The sequence below is a fragment of the Ctenocephalides felis genome, unplaced genomic scaffold, assembly GCF_003426905.1.
Source record: "Ctenocephalides felis isolate EL2017-DRISC unplaced genomic scaffold, ASM342690v1 CF-g0.4_SCAFFOLD_00758, whole genome shotgun sequence".
Classification (NCBI taxonomy): domain Eukaryota; kingdom Metazoa; phylum Arthropoda; class Insecta; order Siphonaptera; family Pulicidae; genus Ctenocephalides; species Ctenocephalides felis.
The window spans coordinates 190,527-213,463 of NW_020536912.1; the positions used below are offsets into that span (position 1 = coordinate 190,527).

A 22,937-nucleotide genomic window follows, 5' to 3' on the forward strand; every position below is an offset into this window, starting at 1 on the left:
GCAATATTATTTAAATTAAATATAATTTATTAGATAGTTACAATTTTTCAGGTTATGTTTTTCGTAAATTGTCTTATGTTATTTTATTTCATAAACCCGTAATAATTCATATGCAGGTACCTAACTACTAGGTCACTAAGAATAATTCCAAAAAAGCTTTTTAAGAATAATGCATTACGAGACCCGATTTTCAATTGACAAACTAAACTTGCTTCGGTTACGTACCTACTAGTACCCCTTGTACCACTAGTTGAAGAAAAAGCAGTATTGTCCTCGCGATTCCATTCACAAACTTTTGAAAATCATCAAACTTTTGCTTTACAATTTGTTGCATACTTCTCTTAGACAAATCAGCGAAATGTTTACGTTTATTCATTTCATATATTCTCGGATTAAAAACAAACAGTTACACTATAAACTAAAACCAGCATGAAGAGAGAAGTATCAACAGACAGTAGCGATGACAGGCGCTCATTATGCGGTGAAATAGTTAGAGGTTAGACCAGGTTTATTTCATTTTTGTGTGAGTAGTTTTCAAATTATTTATTTATTATTTATTTATTTATTTAAATATATAGCCCACAGATTTCTCCAAGAGGACTCAAAAATACAATTATTTGACATAATGAATAACAATTAAAATATACACAAAAATTACAATATATAGTTAGTAACATAAAATGCTAAGATAAATTTCATATAATGCGAATGTTAACAATAATATTATAAACAGAAAATAATAAGATATTTGAAAGAAAATAAAAGATTAACTTGTGCAGATGGAGATTATTTGATTAGGTGATGTGTTGTGAATGTCTATTTCATTATTAATTAAGTTAAAGTTAGAGGACATTAGTAAAATGGCGAATTTAAGAGAGAATTAGATTTAGGTGGGATATTGAAAAATATATTGTGAACGCGAAGATAGCCTTGGAACATTAAAGGATAGTTGATTGAGAATAAGAGGAACAGTCTATAGAATTATTGCAAAGCTTAATAAGAACATAATTGTACAGATAAATCGACGTGAGGCAAGGAAGGAATACCAAATTCTTTTAGTAAAGTGTTGTGGTCAAAGCCACGTTCAGGGTAAATTTTATATGTTTTATAATAAAGGTATTTCAGAAATTTTCGCTGAACCTTTCTATCGCATCAGAGTTGTTGATATATGAGGATACCAAATAATCGAACCGTATTCTAATTTGAACGTACAATAGAATAGTACATGCAAAGAAGTGCATTGGTAGACTTAATTGTTTACAATTTCTTAGTATCAAACCTAAAGATTGATGTGCTCTATTGCAAATATCAGTAACATGATCTGTGAAAAACAAACCAGAATCAATAGAACACTAAATCGGAATTTTATTACATCTATCAATGCTGGTGTTAGAATTTATAATCAAAAAGTATTGGAACGCGCTTATGTGTAAAACTAAGAATCTTCACACTTGATATATTTAGATGTAATTTGTTATAGATACACCAAGATTGGAAAAGGTCAAGTTGAGACTGTAATAATAAGCAGTCATCAATAGAATTTATTTTGAGATATAGTTTTCAGATCATCTGCAAATAATAAATGTGGACAGTTAATAGTATCAAAATGTCATTAATAAAAATAATAAATAATAGTGGACCAAGATGGATCCCTGAGGAACTCCTGAACTAATATTTTCATGTTGCTCAAAATCCATTAAGAAACAAACTGCTTGCGATTATGAAGATAATTTTGAAAAAGTGATAAGTGAAGAATTAAGACCAATCTTAGATAATTTTAGTAAGGAGAATGTTATGATCAATTTTATCAAAAGCTTTACTGAATCAGTGTAAATAACGTCAACTGTCCATTGATGTCAAGATTCTCAGCTAATATTTGTTAAATACAATTAAATTTGTTATCGGCATGAAACCATGTTGATTAATAAATTAAGTTCTAACAGAAGGAATTAGTTCTCTATAAATAATTTTTTCAAATACCTTAGCAAAGTTTGATAATAATGATTCGGCCTGTAAAGTAATGTTTGAAACACCTTGTTTAAAAGTTGGAACTAATCAGATAGAGTAGATGAGCAATCACGTATAAAGAAAGATGGAATACCATCGAAACCAATATTTTGGAGTTCTTAAAACTTGCTATTGCATGTTGCACAGTACTAGAATCAATTTCACCTATATCAATCATGATTCTATCATTATGATCAAATAAAATGGGTATGTCAAGTTTAGGCTGATAAACACTAATAAAGTAAGAATTAAATGCATCAACAATAGCATCAGGAGAATCATAATATTTGTCTAGATAGCACAATCTATTAGGAATAATATTAGAAGCAGTTTTTTATTACGCAAAAAAGACCAAAAATATTTAGGATTAAGCGATAGAGAATTTTCAACGTCAATAATATATGAATTATAGGCATCTTTCATAAGTATTTTATTAATTTCCTGTACAATTTAAAATTTTCATAATAGAAAGTGATATTGGTTAACTTGTATTTATCATGATAGTATTTCTTCATACGGAGGTTTCTAATAATATCAGAATTAAACCAAGGCTTAAATTTATTGGAAGAAAATTTCTTTGTTTTAGGAACAAATTTATCTAATAAGCTATAAATTGTAGCGTAAAAAAGATCACATGCATCATTAATGTCAGAACATGTATACAAAGAACACCACGATGTATTTAAAATTTCCCTGTAAAGATTAAGATAATCCGCTTTGTGGAAATTGTAATGATAGTTATTTTTATTAAATTGCAAAGTATTGGGTGTGGAAAAAGAAGATGTAAGGGAAACAGAAATATAAAGAGCAGGATGATAATTGTCCTCAGGTAAAAGGGGTTCGGTATCATGAATTATGTTGCAAAAGTAAGAACAAAACACTAAATCCAACAATCTGCCACTGATATTGATAACAGAATTATATTGGTTGAGACCAGATAAATTAATAAAATTATAGATAAAGTTACATTTTGCATTAGTAAGATTATGAGATAATTGATCGAAATGTGGAACATTGAAATCACCAATAATTAAAACATTTTTGTCTGAAACATAAGATTCTAGTAGATCAAGGAAAGCTTCAAAATTCTCAGTAGATACATCAGGTGGAACGTAAACGGTCAATACTAATATGCTTGAATTCTTGAGGATACACTTGCAGCCAACAATATCAATCATTGGAAGCGATTCACAAATAAAGTTCAATTTCAAAAGTTCACAAGTAATATATTTTTTAACTGCAAGAAGTACACCACCACCACGATATTTATTGTTGATACCATAAGTTCTATCACATCTGAAAACATTGAAACTGTCGCAAAAGAATTCAGAGTTGTGAACATCGTTCCTAAGCCATGTTTCAGAAAAAGCGACGAAATCATAATCAAGATAACTAGATGCGAGCAGGCAGTCGGAAATTTTAGTGTTAAGTCCACGAACATTTTGATAGTAACATGTAAAGACATTACTATCTGTGGGCGAAATTAGTTTAAAGAAACAATTCGAGGAACGCCATTAATGTATTTAATTTTAAGATTAACTTCACCTTTTTTCTCGCGTTCAAGTAGCTGAGCTTTCAGTCTTTGATAATAAAGTTGTTGCCTTGGTGTCCGATCCTCACTGATAATCAAATTCTTGAAGTGGACATTATCCTTAATTTTCTTGCAGTTGAACAAAATTTTCTTTGGTAAGTTATTATCCTTGAAGATAACTTTAAGCGGTCTTGGCTTAGTCCTTTTTGAATCATATTTACCCAATCTATATAGTTCGAAGCTCGACGGAACACAAGGTACTCCTAATGATGCTTCAAATATATTGTTAATCATATTAGTATCAACACTTTTATCATAATTGTTTACGTCATTAAGAGGCTCTTTGGCGTTATATATTATGATATTATATGAACGTTTATTGCGTTCAGAAGTCTCTTGAACTAATGCTTCAAATTGTTCATCATCCAGAATATTATTGTTGCAAGACCTATGATCTTTTAGTGCAGCAACTTCTCGTTGTAGCTGCATTAACATACTCTTGATATCATTCAGGTCATTACCGAGATTAGCACATGAATTGCAATTCCACATTATTCCTTTTTTTGATGATATTGCTCGAACATCAGCCAAGCTCAAGTTCACGCATGAATACTTAAACTTTGTTTTGCACGAAATACATGTCACCATCTTGTCAAAGGCAACTGCAATATTACAGCATGAACACGTATTTTCCAAATTCATAATTATATGCTTATTTCACTTATATAAGCGATGTTTACAACAATATTCAAGAATTTTATGATTAGAAAATACTTATATTAAATTCAAAATATTTTATATGATTTTGACAATGATGTTTTTTTGTTTTTAGATATATTATCATCTGTATTATTTTCTTCTATTTATTTGTGGATATAGGTAACATAGGATAGAGCGTATATAGGATAAGTTCGAATTACTTTACTTTTCAGTACCTTAGGTTAACATACTATTTCAGTTTTTACGAGTGGCGGGATTAGCTCAAGAGTAGCGTTCCCGATTCACATGCTGGAGGTTCCGAGTTCGAATCTCCTTCGAAATTATTAAGTAGTTAAGTCGGAATAATAATAGAATTATGAATTGTAATAAAAAGATATGTATGTAAAATCAAAATGTATAAAAATTAAAAAACTAGAATTAAAAATGAATTGAAGTAAGAAGAATTTAGAAGAAGAAATGAGAAGTATAGAAGAAGAAGAAATATGTTAGAAGATGAAATGAGAAGATAGTAAAGCAGAATGAAGATAAGTTAAGAAGTATAGATAAAAGAATATGATTATATGAAGAAGATAGTATAAAATTGAAGATTGTATAGGATATATGATTGTATATGATATATGATTGTATAACTGGCAGACTCACAACTGGCAGGTTCAGATATTTGACAGTTTCGTGGGCGTGGCCTATCAGCGAAGGCGTGACCAATTTAAAACCTAATTTTTTTTTATGAAAATGGTTAGAATATAATAATTTATTCAATTAAATTTTATTTATTTTGCATTATCTTTGTTTGACATAAAAATCTTTTAACCTACAATCAAGTATTTTTACATATGTCATAGTACATTGATACCAACCGACATGATTCTGCGGTGTCAAAATATGTTCGAAGATATGTTGAAATAGTGTAAATCATTGCAAATTTTTATCAATTATTGTATTAAAAAGTTGTAAAAAGTGAATATTCATTAATTATTGTATTGAAAAGTTGAAAAAAGTGATTAGAGGTTCTCTCGAAGAATACCCAAACGATCGACATAGTAAAAGTTGTGTTTTTTTTTGATAGATTAGTCGAGGGTCTGCCAGTGTTTATTTGGCACATTTTTTACATTTATCTTATTAATAAATGAATTAGTGATGAATATTAATAAATAACTATGAGTATAAAGTAATAATGTTGTGTTTTATATTAGTTCAACAACGTTTTCAACCTACTTTTTGCAATTGTTAATCGTTTTTCAGATTATAGATACATACATACGAGATACACAAGAATAAAATTTACGCTTGAATATGAATCTTTTTATTTCATATTAACATCCTTATATTATTCTAATATATAAGATATATGTTTATTTGAAAACTATTTCTTCTTTTCTATTATTATAGTTTTTATTTTTCTAGCATCCATAAATAAAATAGCGGGAGCTATAAGGAATTTCACACTAGTAAGTGAAATACCTAAAGAAGAAATACTTATAATATTAACGGATTGTTTAATTGATTTCTATTTATTGTTATTTTGTTATATTTTATTATTTTTCTAGTATCATTTTATTATTCAGAAATTTTATTTATATTATTCATTAATTTTATTTTTATTATTATTTGCTTATACTTTATATGAAATCATATTACGGATATTATTTTCATGTAAATTTTATCCTTTGCACTTTTATTTATTTAAATTTATGTTATTATTTACCAATATTACTAGATGTTAATAATTTAACAGTTGTAATAATTATTGAAATTAAAAAAAAAAGAAATAATACCGCATTGTCACACTGAGTCCCATTGGGAAGATAGGCTTGTGTAAGTAATTTAAATTCACTTTTTATTCTTCAGGATATGTGTATAATTAGAGCCTTCTTATTATTATAGCTCGAGTGCAGAATCAACGAGACCTACGAAAGTAGGAGATGTTTCATACGGTTTTTGACACACGGTTTTGTTGTGTGGGGTGTCGGAGAATAACAAAGGTATATTTCTTTATATATATATATATATATATATATATATATATATAAGCATATATTTCTTACGATTACAATAACGCATATGAAATATATACATTTTAAAACTGAATTGTAAATTTAAAGTATAAACCTTTGAATATTTTTGAAAAATTTGAAAAAAAAAATGAAAATTTTGAAACCTTTGAAATATGGATTTTTTCTATTTCTAAGTATATATATATATATATATATATATATATATATATATATATATATACTTAGAAATAGAAAAAATCCATATTTCAAAGGTTTCAAAATTTTCATTTTTTTTTTCAAATTTTTCAAAAATATTCAAAGGTTTATACTTTAAATTTACAATTCAGTTTTAAAATGTATATATTTCATATGCGTTATTGTAATCGTAAGAAATATATGCTCAGATGGATTCATTCGGCATCTCTTCTTAATGAAAATATTTTCTAGTGTTTTGATTTCTAGGGATTTTTCATTATCATTTTTTTATAATAGATTACAGAATGAAGGGCATTAATTTATGCTTCGACAACATAAAATTGCAGATTGAAAAGGAGGAGCGTTTATTATCTCTCCTGCCGGTACTATATGAAGACAGATAGAAACGTGGAGGCGTACTTCCTGGATTTTTTTATGATAAAGAAGTAAGAATGTATAGTTACAAAAAGGCAATGTTAAATTTTTATAATAATACATAAATACATAGCAATCAGCTATTATAATATTATTAATTATTATTTTAGTCCACAGACGATGCGAGTTGGGGCGGAGATGACCGAGGAAAAAACCGCGGCGGCAGAGGAAACAACCGCGGCCGTCGCGTAAACAAACGCGGCGGCCGCGGAAATTACCGCGGTGGGCAAGGAAACTATCGCCGCGGCCAGGGCGGTAATGATAGTACCCCCGACAGTGTCGCTCCTAGAACTCCACCTGCAGATATCCTCGCGCACTGCTGCCGGTCCTAAGCCCGGGTAAAGGAGGAAGGTTGTGGGGCGAGATCAACTTTGATCCCACATAAAAACGGCACATATAACGCAAGCTCTAGGTCATGTCTCTGGAGAGCGGGGTCCTTGGCTTAATCGCCCGGGTCACGAGGGAGGATCCTCTATAAAAAAAAACACTCTCAACTCTAAGGTAGGCCGCGCGCCGAAGGAATGAATGGCTGTGAGGAAATACAGCTACGAGCAACCAACTCCGAGGCACCAGCCGACACCCAGGCATTGGGAGCGCTACATGGGCCGACTAATATTCTCCCGTACTCGTGGGAACAAATATGAATTCTCAAAAAACAACAAAACCTAAAACTGACAACTCGTTGTCAAAACAGGTTACTGCCCAAAAAGCAGAAACCAAACATGAAGAGGAAGAGAAGGCAAAAAGGGAAGTAACCCCTGAAATAAGCAAAAACAGTCTATTATCAGATAGAATGATTTGCATAAAAAAAGAAAGAGAAGGCCTAGAAAACTTCCTCTTTACCGAACCCAACAAGATTAATAAATGTGCCATTAAATTTATATTGGAAAAGTGGTCAAACCTGGAGATAATGCTCCAGAAAGAAATAGTTGACCGAGAGAAGGCACATGGAATGTATAATAAGAAATGTAAAAACGGCGCCAATATGTCGTACGCAAACGCAGCTGCAAAGGCAGCAAACAAGGCTAGTACTCAAATAATAGAAAAAAGCAAAAGCGAATTTGTATATATTAAGCCAGAGTGCAGAAAAACTGACACTTTAAAACATGACGAATTTAAGGACAATATCAAAACTGGCTTTAAAGAAATTATTAAGCAAGTTAAAGTTAAAAGTATGAGACAACTTAGAAACAAAGGAATTGTCATCGAAGTTCAGGCTAAAAAAGATGTAGAATTAATAAAGAAATCTAACCTAACCGCACAGAAATTAATTGTTGACGAGTCCAAAAAGCTACAACCTCAAATAATTGTATATGACGTAGAAAATGACTGCAAAGAAAAAGACTTTCTGGACAGTCTAGTTGCAAAAAACTTTGAATATTTAAAAAAAACGGAAGCTAAACTTCTGAAAAATAACACCAAAATTGTAACAAAATTTAAAAATAAGTTTGGCAAATTGAATTGGATAATTCAACTGCCAGGAAAGTACGCCAGTAGACTGCTAAATGAAGGCAGAATCTACATGACCTGGCGCACATATCGGGTAAGCGAATATATAAAAATACCCAGATGTTATAAATGTCATGCATACGGTCACATAGCAAGGTTATGCAGTGCAAAAAATGTGCGAAAAATGTGGTAGCAGTGAACACACTTCGAGTGACTGCACCATGGACAAGGATGCAAAATGCGTTAACTGCATTAGAAACAAGCGGCAAGATACGGCCCACAAAGTGACCTGGAAATTGTGTCCTGAATACGGGAAGCAAATAAAAATCTATAAAAACAAGATTTCATGGGATTGAAAGCAGCCCAAGTAAACGCCCAAAGATCCAAATCTGCAGCTGCTAATTTGGAGTTTATCTTACATCAATTGGGACTTGATATACTGTGTAAACAAGAACCGTACACTTTAAAAGGTAACACTTCAGCTGGACTACAGCGAGTGTAACCTTTGAGTGCTACAACGAGAAACAAACAATCCCTGGGGTGCGATCGTAGTCAGAGATAGGGAATACGACATTTTTCAAAGGTCGGTGCTAGAATGCGATCATGTAATGTGCGTAGAAATATGCACTTATAAGGAAAGCTTCTACCTCATAAACGGCTACATGCAGTTCTCAGTTGACATAAACAGCTTTCTCCGTAAGCTGGACGCAATCCTCAGGAAACGGGCTGGCCGCCGTATCATTGTCACAGCCGTCGCTAACGCAAAATCTGGTCTGTGGTTCTCTAGAACACTGGACAGCAGAGGCAAAGAGTTGGAGGAGTGGATCGCCTCCAACAATCTAGCCGTCTTAAACGAGCCAAGCAACAATAGCACATATCAGAGCGAAGCCGGAGACACTAACATAGACGCAACACTGGCAACATTAAACATGTCTTCAAAAGTGATCAACTGGAATGTAAGTGATATAGCGACCGCCAGTGATCACAGTCTTTTAACTTTTGAAGTGGTGCTCGAAGTGCCAAATACAAGCCAAATAAAAATCCACACAGGCTATAATACGAAAAGGGCAAAATGGGAAAGGTTCGGGGAACTGGTGGAAAGGAAATTCGACCAACAAAGTCTGGAGTCTCTGCAGAGGTTAGATCCAAATAGGGCTATTAACCCTTTCGACTCGGATGCCGCCGCTCCGGCGGCTAGTCATTTTACCGTTGCGCTCGGATGCCGCCACTCCGGCGGCAAATCGTGTCGGCGACGACTCGTCGCAAACTAAACTTACATTTCATTTTTTTTTATTTTTTAAAAATTAATTTACTATTACATTCATTTATTGATTGATTTATTAATTTTATAAATAAATATATAACAAAATTAATTTATTAGCTCATGATCCCCATAATTCTAATAAAGATTTGTGAAGAAATGATTTTTTAAACAATATAGCATGGTTTTGAGTGCAATTTTTTGAAATTTTCAATTTTTTTTATTTTATTATCATAATAACTATATTTAAAAGCAATATAACCACATTTTGAAAAAATCCGATACAAAAAAAAAATCCGAGTTGAGAGATAAGTATAGCACTATAATATTCCGAGCGCAGCGTACCGATTGGCAGTCCGACTCCCGAGTCGAAAGTGTTAAGATATTTAATAAAAAACAAAAATCAATCTGTGATAAATGCATACCCAACAGGAAAGCCGGAAACAAGGTCATGCCATGGTGGTCGGAAGAGCTGACTTGTCTAAGGCGGGAAACTAATAGAACCAAAAAGTGTCTCTTGCGGGCCGAGAGACTATGTCTTGACATACCAACCAAAATTCAGGCATACAAAAGGACAAGAAATGACTATGTCAGAGAAATTAGGAAACAAAAAACAACCTCATGGAAAGACTTTGTGACAAGCGTTGGTAACGAAGATCTCTGGAGTATAGTATATAAAATCGTATGTGATAAAATAAACAAGAAGGCTTCTCTATGCTCACTAGAACTCCCTTCCGGGAACTTCAGTAAAGCATGAGAAGAAACTGTGAACGTCCTTCTTAAAAAGTGCTTGCCTACAGATGACCAGCAAGAGAATGCTGATCATATTAAAATTAGAGAAATTATGCGTCAATATCAAAATCAGAACCTCGAACCAAGCATCGACTCTGTAGACGTAGAACGGGCATTACTAAAACTAAAAGTTAAAAAACCCCAGGAGAAGACGGCTTCACTGGCGAAATAATCACAAAATTATGGAGCCACAACAAACAAGCAATCCTAAGTACACTAAACAAATGCTTCCAAGATGGTAGTTTTCGTACCGGTTGGAAACAGACAAACCTATGTCTAATTCCCAAACGAGGGAGTGAAAACAGAAGGCTTACGCCCAATTGCCCTTCTGCCAGTGATGGGAAAGATCTACGAGAGAATACTCGTAGAGCTTATTAAGGCAAATTACATAGAGATGAACATGTGCAATGCACGACAATTTGGCTTTAAAGCAGGCGTCTCCACGGAGGACGCACTGCTAATCTTTAGAAAATGCATGGCAACAGATATGAAGTATGTTCTTGCTTTATTTGTGGATATTGAAGGTGCCTTCGATAACCTGTGGTGGCCCGCCATCACACATAGGCTGACGCAGGCAAACTGCAGCAGCCATATGGTAAATATAGTCAAGGATTACTTCAAAAGGCGAAGCGCCTATGTAAAGAGTAACACTAAAAAGGTTGGGAGAAGCATGTAGAAAGGATGTCCACAGGGATCAATAATTGGGCCTGTTGCATGGAACTTCTGCATGGACGTTCTTCTAGATGGCCTAGCTCAGCTAGGAGAAACTGTGGAACCTATTGCATACGCAGATGACTTGGCGCTAGTAATGAAAGGAAACTCCAGAAATGATCTGGAGAAGACTGGTACTATGGCGCTTAAATTTGTTGAGGATTGGTGCGTATAGATAATAGGCTAAACTTTATAGCGCACACCAAGTTTCTAAGAGAGAAGCTAGTCAGCTTCATCCTGAAAATCAGGAGGGTTGCAAAGGAGGAATGGGGCCTTAAAAGAGGCACCCTTGACACTCTGTACAAGGCAGTGATATTTTCGATAGCAACATATAGCGCTGCTGCGTGGTTCGACAAGTCGTCCCACACGCACAACCTTAGAGACCTGAACGCCGCGCAAAGAATAATACTACTGACTCTCACACCAAGGCGTGCCGGACCACCGCCATAAATGCACTACAAACAATAAGTGGCAAAATGCCACTAGACTTGGAGATTACACAGCAAAGTATCATAAACCTTGTAAAAAATGAGAAAATTAGCTGGAATAATTATAATTACAATTCAATAGCAAACCCAAGCAAAGAAACCCTCAATCTAGAGGTTAAAAAGATAAAGGAAGCCATAAAGCTGGAATGGCAGAAAAGATGGAAATTGGCAAATATGGGTAGGATAACCCAGGCTAAATTGGCGACGTAACATACGCTACAAGAAACAAGTGGTTTAAACCCAGTAGGGAGTGCGTGTACATTCATTTCGTTTAGGCACACACTTTACACAACGGGCGCCACAGAAGACGACAAATGTCCCTTCTGTGGACAAAGCGAGACAAGCGCGCACATGCTGGTCGTGCGACAGATATGATGAATTAAGAATGCAAAAACTCTTTGAAATAGTAGGAAACACAAACTTTGATGTGTACCTGGAAAGCAAAGCCAATTACCTGGGGCTTGTTGGTTTTGCAGCACAAGCCATTAAAATCAGAAATGCAGTACAAAATTAAAACTACAACCTATAAACCAGACTAAAGCTAGAAAATCAGGACTGCCTCCACGTGGTTAGGGATGGAAACGTCAGTCAACTGACAGCCAAAGGTCCTGCACAACACCCACAAGAATAATATTTAAAATTTGAGAAACAATCAATTATCAAGCAGACACTACATAGCAATGAGTGAAAGCTCGAGTTATATGGAATAAGAATAAATGTGTCGCTCCTAGAGGACAAAATTCTAATTGTGGGTTTTACACGGGGGATCAACATATATCTCCAATTCCAATGGTGAACAACATCCATGGGTGCACAATAAGTTAGAATAAAAATGTTTGTGCGATTAATAAATTTAAATAAAATAAATTATTTTTATATTTACAATATTTATTTTATTTATTGTATCTTTATATATTTTGAATGTATGATGTATGTTGAATAAATATTCTCTAACTTTTGTATTGTTTTTCAAATATCTATGTTTCGTCTTGTTACATCAAAATTAGATTTAAGATTAGCTAATGATCATTTCTATATAATTTCTATATTTGACTTATGTTGATTCTAATTCATCATTCATTTGCATTATGTTTTAACTTATAGTTATGTGCTATTCTTTTAAATTTCAAGAATTCATATGTTTTATGTATCCAGAATGTTACAATTTTTAGAAAGTTTTTTGATTGAGTTTTTACTAAATTTATTGTGGATTATGTTGAAACATTTCAATTTGCCATTGATATAGTAAAAAAGACATTAATTGTTGCATTGAAAAGCTGAAAAAAATGATTAGGGGTGCTTTCAAAAAATACTCAAACAATAAACGTAGTGAAAGTTGTGTTCATTTGACGCATTTGTTAATACGGTCCACGGTCCACGGTCCACTAGAGTCTAGTGACTGGACAGTCCCACTCAGCCGTCCCAGCCCATGGCATAGGCAATCCACAGTTTTGCTCTATGGCAACTTTCATTGGCAACACGAGTTTCCCTACTATAATAAATTAGATTTTTGTGCAGACGTCCCGGAGTTTATGTAAGTTACTATAATAATGTAGACATTTGTGCCAGTTTGTATCAGAATTCTGATAAAGATATCTTTCCACAAAATAATTATCAGTATTTACAAGTTTGTTTTTATTACATATAAAGTTCTTCATTTTACATACTATCATTACAGTTATTCACTATACCTGGAAAGTTTGGAAATGTTAACAAATGCGCCATCCCTACTGCAAGGGCAAGTGACACGTGGCGTCAAAAACATTTAAATAATTTGTTTTTCATAAAGAAGTTGGACCTGCTAAGTACGGGGCTTCAAGATGAAGATTATATATTAATAATCATGACAAAAATGCAATGTAGAATGTTGAAGAACTTTGGTACTGACAGAGTTTGTATTGATGGTAGTCATGGGACGAATGGATATGGGTATCTGCTACAAACACTGCTTGTGGTAGATGAATTTGGAAGCGGCATACCAGTCGCATTTTGTTTTTCAAATAGGCAAAATGAGTTGATGTGTAAAATATATTTCGAAGAAATTTATAAGGTGGTGGGTATACTTGAAACAAAGGTACGCTACAGCTTATTTTAATGCTGGGTCATCTGTCATGGGTGCGCCACAGCATAAACATTTATGCTCCTGGCATATGTCTAGGAGCTGGAAGAGAGCAGTATCACAAAAGATTGTAAATTGAGAAAAACGTGTAGTCATTTACCTGAAATCAATAGAATTAAAAATGATTTTAGATGAAGATGATTTTTGGAGCAATTTAAATTCTTATTTGAATGAACTTAAGAAAGATGACGATGCTAAATTATTTATTACATATTTTAAGAAATTTTATTACAACCGAGCAACTACTTGGGCGTATTGTTATCGGAAAGGTTTAGGAATAAATACTAACATGTTTTTAGAAAGTTTTCATAACCAAATGAAAACCGAGTTTTGGGAAGAAAGTGTTCTAGGAGATGGATAAGGCCATTCAATTGGTGTTACGCCTCGAAATGAATGCTTTTATTCAGAGGACCCGTAGAATAAATGGAACATTACTATCGACAAGGCAGAGAGATGTACGAGTAAGACATATAAGATGAGTGGACAGAATTATTCATAGTTCTAACTGTGTATTTAAACTTCGCGCGCGTCGTTCGTATTGTCAGAACGACGCGTTACTGTTATGTTGGCGACATGTCATGCAAGACGCAATGTTCACGTTTTGACATGACTTCCCCGCAATACTTGCCGCTCTTGTACATATACCGCCGAGGAGTAAACATCTTATAAAATATATTAACTTATAATCCATCCAGTGTTTCTTTATACCATAATTTGGTCTTTCTCACGGATAGTCACCAGTGCAAGCTTTATTTTTGAGAATTATTATACACTGTGGTGAGAAAAGTTTTTTTATATACAAGAAGTATTACCGGCGTATATTGTTTTGTTTACGCGTGCGGCATTGAAGTTGTCTATGTCGTTCGTAAACAAACAGCAGAGCAACAAGAATATCCTTAACCAAGCTAGCAGTTCGGACGCTGAAATCGTCGTCGTCACTCAAAGATTTGGGAGTTCCAAATTTTGAGGTTAGGATTCAGCTCGCAGCGCAAGAAAAAGGTATTCATGCAAACACTAATTTCGTACAACTCGACGATCAAGTTATAATCGAGAAGCTTCTACACAAGCTGGGGAGGATATCGTGTTACTAGGATCCCACGTGGAAGACAAAAATTAGGATCAACGCTGACTCGTGTAATTCAAAACACGGGGGTCGTGAGTGATTCAAAATTCTATGCATTGCAGTAACCTCACTATTGTTGCACATTACACATAAGTGTTTATTGACCTTATTCCTGTATTAATTGACTTAGTAATAAGTGTTAAGATTTCTTTATTGCTTTTGTACATTGTGTAGCACGTGTTGTAATAATATTAATTTAGTATAGTATAACTGTCTGGTATAATGGCGGATGCGGATTCATTGGAAGGCACCTATAAAATGATCAAGGCTTTATTTGATGCCATCAACAAATATGTTACTGGATTCCAGGAGGGCGACAATGTAAAGGCTCTCTCTGTTCAGAAGCAGAAGCTTGTTGAACGTATCCACAACTGGGATGAGGTGTACGTCCAGCTTGAAAGCATGTCTCCAGGTGTGTACACTAATGAGTACCTTAAATACTCGGAATTATACTTTGATATGATAGCTGAGATAGAATCAACTATTGACTCGCATCAAAAATCCGAAAAATCAAAAAATAGCGTGAAATTGCCAGATATTGTATTACCAAAATTTAATGGCGAGTATAGTGAGTGGACAGCCTTTATTGACATTTTTAATTCATCGATTCATAATAATTCAAAATTAGCGCCAGTGCAGAAATTGCACTATTTAAAAGGTGCTCTCACCTTATCAGCTTCAGAATTAATATCTAGTATAAGTGTCACAAATGAAAATTATGCAGTAGCATATGATCTTGTAATTAAAACTTACAATAATCAATTTTTAATTGTCAATGCTCACTTGCAGAGCATTGATAGCATACCTGTAATACAAAAGGGCAGTCATGAGAGGTTGAGAGCTCTTTTAAATAGTGCAAGACAACAAATTCAGTCATTGAAAGCCTTCTTTGAGCCTGCAGCACATTGGGACATTATCTTATTGCATATGTTGTGTAGGAAGCTTGACAGTGGGACAAAAGTGGCTTGGAATCTGTCTCGGGCGTCAGGGCAGTTACCTTCTTTGTGGAGTTGGAAGTGGAGTTCTTCACATTTCTTGAACTCCGGGTAACAGCCTTGGAGAATTCGTGTAGCACAGACAGCAAACCAACCACCAAGTCTGTTCATACAATTGTTAAGAAACCTACACAACTGTGTAGTTATTGCAAAAATGAGGACCATGTGCTGATAAATGCTCTACTTTTAAGGCACTGGATGTAAAGGCACGTAAGTTTTCTATTAATAAAAATTCGATTTGCTCTCGTTGTTTGGCTTCTCGACATAATGTGGCTAAATGTAAATTTAGATATGATTGTTCAAAGTGCAAAGAATCGCATAATACTTTGCTACATGAAGAACCTGAGCCAATGCCCAGCACTTCAAGTAGTACTGTATGCATGGCAAATAATACGGGGATGCAAACATTATTATCTACGGTTTCTCTCATTGTTATGGGCACCGACGGAACCCAACATAAGGTGCGAGCGTTGTTGAGTGGGTCACAAATCAACTTAATAACTTCCTCGTTGTTAGCAAAATTGAAATGCCCGGTTAGTTCATCTCTGCATAAATTGAGTATGTTACAGGGGCAGACTGTTTTGTGTGACAAGGCTGTTAAGTTGACAATAAGATCTAGATTAGGGTCCTTTGCTCGTACTATTAATTTTGTAGCTGTTGACAGGATCACCCAGTCTCTGCCTTCTGCGTTTATAGATTATGATAACTGGAAGATTCCAGATAATGTTGATTTAGCGGACCCAATGTTCAATGTTCCAGGGTCAGTTGACATGTTGATAGGGGTGGAGTTATATTTTGAAGTGCTACAGCAAGGTTGCATTCGTTTAGGGAACCACCTACCTATCCTAAGAAAGAGCTGCTTTGGTTGGCTGATCTCAGGGGTATATACTTCAAAAACTCAGGAAAATGTGCATGTTTGATTTATTTCTAATGAAGACCTGCATAACAGTCTGACCAGGTTTTGGCGGTTGGAGGAGGTATCCTCTAACTATACAATGACCGGGTCTGACAAGTTATGTGAGGATCATTTCCTCTCTAATGTTTCACGGCTTGAAAATGGTCAATTTGAAGTAGCTCTACCCTTTGTAGATGGCAAAATTGAGAAACTAGGATCATCGTATTTAGGTGCAAAACATAGGTTTTTGAATTTAGAGAGGCGGTTTTCTAAAGATAGTATTTTGTTTGCAGCATATTCACGGTTTGTGAATGAATACATTGAACTAGGGCACGCTGAGCAGATATCACTTACTCAGGATGAAGTAATTCAAAATAATTTATATTTCTTGCCACATCACCCTGTTGTGAAGGATAATAACTTCAATAAGATTAGAGTAGTTTTTGATGCTTCGGCGAAATCTTCCTCTGGTGTCTCGTTGAATAATATTCTTCACACTGGCCCTAAATTGCAGCAGGATTTGTTTTCTATCTTAGTTCGATTCAGGTGCCATCAGTTTGTTTTTGTGCCAGACATTGTGAAAATGTATCGCCAAATAAAAGTTAAGGATACTGATCAGTTATATCAGTTGATCTTATGGAGGGGGTCACCCCAGGAAACCTTAAAGATTTTCAAACTCACCACGGTAACATATAGCACAGCTAGTGCTCCGTACCTGGCAATGCGCTGTTTGAAGATGCTGGCGCAAAATTATGCGTCAACATTTTCACAGGCAGCACAAGTGCTAGATACGGACTGCTATGTTGATGATATCATTACAGGTGCTGATACTGCTGATGAGTTGGTTAAGATACAAAGGGAAGTTGTACAATTGTTAGATGAAGGGGGGGTTTGAACTGTCGTGAAGTTTTACAAACTATCCGAAAGGAAAGTCAAAGCTCTGCTATGGCCTTGTTTTCTGAAGCAGACACTGTTAAAACCTTAGGGCTTGTGTGGAATCCTTCACAGGATGTTTTTAAAATAGCGCATATTAAGGTTTTAGAAGCAGACATTAGACAGGGTGTTGACACAAAACGATCTGTATTATCAACAATTGCACAGATTTATGACCCAATTGGGCTCATATCTCCAATATCTGTAACTGCAAAGTTGATAATGCAGGAGTTGTGGAGGCAAAACCTTGGTTGGGACGAGACTTTGTCGCGAGAGTTACAAGATAGGTGGAATGTTTTTAAAGTTCATCTCTCTGATCTAGAGAATCTCAGTATTCCCCGAAATATTTTTAAGTCAATTCCGGTGACAATTCAATGTCACGGATTTTCAGACGCCTCATTGTATGCATATGGTGCCTGCATTTATCTAAGGGCAACATACGCAGATGGCACCTTGTCATCAAGGTTACTTTGTTCGAAATCGAAAGTAGCCCCATTAAAAAATGTGACGTTGCCTCGGCTAGAATTATCTGCGGCTTTGCTCTTAGCAAAGTTATTTAGGCAGATGATGACGATCACAAAAATCCCAATTTCGGAGTCGTTTCTATGGTGTGACTCAAGCATTGTCTTGGCGTGGTTAAAGACAGATCCGTCTCTATTGAAAATGTTTGTTAGCAATAAAGTGGCGGGAATGGCCCCGTAAGTATACATACAATTTATATATTGGGCATTGTTAATTTATTTACAGCATAATGAAAAGTTTTGCTGTTGTTCGGACGACTAAGTACACAATGGAGGTTCCTTCCAAATGGTTGATAGTGGAAAATAATTATTCTGAAAATATAACTGAAGTGTGGTGGCCCCCTGCCTGTATGAAATATCGCATTTCGTCTTTAGCTGCGAAGCAAACGTCAGTGAACAAGTCGGAGTGGATTAGAAGAAAAATAACTTTTGTCGGGTTATATGGTGAGAAATAACTTAAATATGAAGTATTGAAATGTTGGAAGCTTTATTGACTTCGATATTTGTTCTAGACACATATATGTCAGCAAGGAAGCACGCAGATGATTCGGAATATGCCTCGCAAGAGGAATTAGGCAAGGGGCATAGGAAAAGAAAGGCTGCAGTCATACCTGAATCAGAAAGCGACACTTCGGATGGTGAAGGTAATAAATTACTACAATTTCAAAATATATTTTATATAATATTTTTATATTATAATGTACAGATGCAGCTGTAGCAGGGCTTCCTGACCTCGTTGACTGGAAGCTATTGAGGTCCAATTCCGGCCTCAGCGTAAGAGTTATAAAAAAAAATCGTGATCATATAAAATATTATATATTTTCAAACAAATTTGTTCTTAATGCAGCTACTACGGGCGGATGTGTGGCTAAATCTCAATCGCATGGAGTTGCTGAAGCTCAATCGCATGGAATGGAAGATGGTCCAATGCATGGAGTGGAGGCTCTCCCAAGCAGAGGACGGGAAGCTGCTTGCAATTGCATTTTTTTAAAAGAAGTACAGATGCTCAAAGAGCGTTTCTTGATTATTGAATGTGAGTAAAATGTGACTCATTGTTTATGATGTTTTCCTAACATCTATTTCTGTTACAGCTCTCTTTAGAGTTGCCTTGCCAGGCGTTGACTGCAAAATGGCTAGCATGAATAAAATAATGCAGGATTGGGACAGACCAAGACAATCTGATTTATTTTGACATAATTTTTATTTGATTTCAGCAACTCTTGATTTAAGTCTAAATCGTTTGATAATCTTGGAGAAGGCCAGCGACCAAAAAAGCAATTCGATCCACCGTACATTGCACAAAAAGGAAACAAATGTTTCCGATACTTTATTCCCTTTGAAGACTACTGTAAATGATGTCGAAGTGGTGGAAAAAAATGGGCGATAAAAATGGGAAAAAATGGAATCTGATCTGGTATAAAACATATGAAATTATTTAAAAAGAAAAAATTAAATTTTATAAACGCATTTTTTAAATTACAGGCTGATTTTGTTGCATGAGTGTGATCATGCCATAAATGTTTTAAGAAAAATGTTCACAGATGAATTAGCTATGAAATATTCAGGGCTAAGAAGAAAAAGTAACTCCATTACCAATAAAAGACTTGTCTATCATAAATCTAACAATTATTAATCCATCACCAAATTGTTCCAAAACAGCAATATAAAACCTACTTTGCACAGCATGTCCTACATTGAAGGCTTATTTGGTTATTTTGCCAAACTACTCAAAGAAGAAGATATTTTTATTTCAGGAATAGCTTTTATATTCTTTTAAAGAAATGTTTTCAAAAATTAAATCCACCACCCCTCCTAAATTTAATACTAACATAGTTTATTCAATCTCTTGCAAAAATTGTCAAAAACAATACATTGGCCAAACATCACAATATATCCATAAGAGAATTAGACAACACGAATTAAGGCGTCATTCATCATAAAAGCCAAAGTTTCCAAAGCACTCTTATCCAACATTCCGTTGAAAATTTACATATTTTTACCTTTGAACCCAATATTTTATATAGGGAGGATTGTACTTTTAAAAGACTTTTCTGATAGCAGTTTAATCTTTTTGAAGTTGAAGCAACGGAAATATATTTTTTAGTGGGGAAGTTTTTACTAAATTAACTCACACATATACTGCACAGTATTCTGTGACAGCATCAGGTAAACTGCTTCCTAAAGTGTTTTTATGTTTGCGTGAGCCAGCGGGCGAATTTGGCCAAACAGTACCGTCAAAAATGGAAAAAACATGCCTGAACTGGGAAACGTTTTTTTAACCGCTTCTAAAAGTGGAAAATTAACAAAAGGACATTTTGTGTCATACATAAACAATGTTCTAGGGCCCTATGTGGAAAATAACAAGTTTTTGCTGATAATTGACTCATGGGATGGTCAGACAGACAGCTTTATTCAATAATAATTTTACGAACGAGGATAGAGAAAATACAAAATTGTTATCAAATCACGCAAATTGAAAGGGGATTGAATAGAAAGAAGACACAGTGAAAATACATTCTTTAATACATCACCAATTATCCGCTGTTGTATTTCAAAAAATGATCAGATACGCATGGTTTGTGAGCAAATTAGGAAGCACTAGATATGCTTTCCAGGATCTGTAGGTAGAGCCAAATGTTTATGTAATGCTGCAGAATTTTTAAAGCGTGCTCACTGCAATATATTTTTATTGTTTTTCATGCTTTTATGATAAATATCATCCAGCAAATTGTAAGCCTTGAAATTTTTATTTTATATTATTATTTATCTGTGTTTTATATTATTTTAGTTTAAATACATATAATTTATAAAAAAAATGTATTATTTTAATATGCAATACAAATATATTTATTTTCATAATGATTTCATAAAAATCTACTATTTATAAATTTCACATAGTTTCGCACTTACAATATTTCTTAATACTACAAAAACCACCACACTAGATAAAAAAAGTACTCTGAAGGAAAGCTGGTGAAAGAAGTATTTCCACCTCGAGTATCTGTTCCTTTACGCGGTGTTGAAAACTATAGAAGATTTAAACATAGATTAGTATAATCGGCTCCTTCATGAAAAAATGAAGTGATGGCTGTGTAAGTGTTCTCTTTTATCTTATTGTTATCGAGGAGCAAGATTCATTTTCCCTAGGCTAGGATAAATTCTGTGAGCCATGGCCATCGAAATTTTATAATTCGCATATTGTATTATCAACTGCACAAATAATGATTCGGTCTTTATTTTACATACAGAATTTCTGCAAGTCAAAGAGTAGGAGTATTGAATCTGTAATTAATGCTTTTTTGAATTCCAGAGATCCCATTGACCCAATTAATTTGCATAGTCAAAATTTGCGACGTTCCTCTAAATCAATTCTCAAAAAATGCAATTTATTAAAACTAGATGATCGTTTGTATTTGACCAGTGCCGCAGAAAATGAGAAGAATTAATGGCAAGGATTCAAGGAGAGCTACTATCTTACAACTATTCGAATTAAGAAGTAACTTTTTAAATCGTATTATAAATGTTTTTTTTTTCAATAAATATAGGTTTTGTTGTAAAGCAAGAAATCGAGTCAGATAATATAACCATTAAAAACGAGGATATTCAGCAAGCCGAAAGAGCGGAAGACAACGACAATGATTTACTAAAAGTTGATAAGATGTATGTATTTCGCAAATATGTTCTTAAACGGTTATTCATACTGATTAGTTTTTGGTAAAGTTCGGCCGCATCGTTTTTTCGTAATTACTCGAACCCAAGGCTATAGAAGTATTGAATTTATAATCAATGCCTGTTTTTTAATAACAGAGATCCTATTGACCAAGCAAAAGTAAATATGCAGTATGGATTTGAACTCGAATCCAAGGCTATAATAGGAATATAATGGAAATATAGAGTTAAGCAATAGGCATTTGTATTTTACACAAAAGGAAACATAGATGTGTGAGTGCTCTATGAATGTGATTCATTTGTTTGGTCACCGGAGTATATGCCTTTGTTTTACTGCATAAAAATAATAGTGCTTGCAACTTAACAAACAGTATTTTTGGGAATTTATTGTATTTTTATATGTAAGGATGAAGAGTTTCTCCAAAATCTCATACCAAAACTGAAATGTATTTAGTAATAATGCAATTTGGTATTATGTATCTGCTAAAAATGAAATGCTCTCAATATTTTTTCCTTCAGAATAATTAAAGTACATGCAAGATTAAGTATTGATTATTGATTTTCACGTATAAAATGATTTTCAACTATTATATGAAAAATTAATACACAGTTAAACTACTATACAAGCTACATACTTGCATTATTTCACATACTTTAGTTTTTGAATGTAAATTTGTTCCACTGAATTAGGCTTAAAGACGAAAACTCATGGATTCTAAAATGAATTTTTCAAGTAAATTCATGATTGTATTAATGATATGCCCTAGCTATAGATATATGATTAAATGTATGTAAATGCTTTCATTGATCGCTTAAATAGCAAATAGCAATTTGTATTGAATTTGAAATTGATGCTATTTCCATCATAGTTAATATAAAAAATCTACTATATAAGATCCCAAGGTCAGCTAATAATGGTTCATAAGTTCCATGCTGGTGGCAAACAGCAAGTATTAAGTATCATGTTCAAATTCGATATTTTTTCTTTTGAAACATTTAAAGAAATCATTACTATAAACTTATTACATTGAGTATCTGTTAACGCACTTCAATTTAAATTCCTTAATCAATTCAGGACTTTTCATCTAATCATAACAAT

General features: G+C 34.0%; 1 protein-coding gene across 1 annotated transcript; it reads left to right on the plus strand.

The window, feature by feature from the left end:
- The first annotated feature begins 16,815 nt into the window (after positions 1–16,815).
- Positions 16,816–17,610, plus strand: LOC113368053. The gene has a single exon (XM_026609621.1). The coding sequence runs from the start codon at positions 16,816–16,818 to the stop codon at positions 17,608–17,610; it is 795 nt and encodes a 264-aa protein (XP_026465406.1).
- Positions 17,611–22,937: the final 5,327 nt, after the last annotated feature.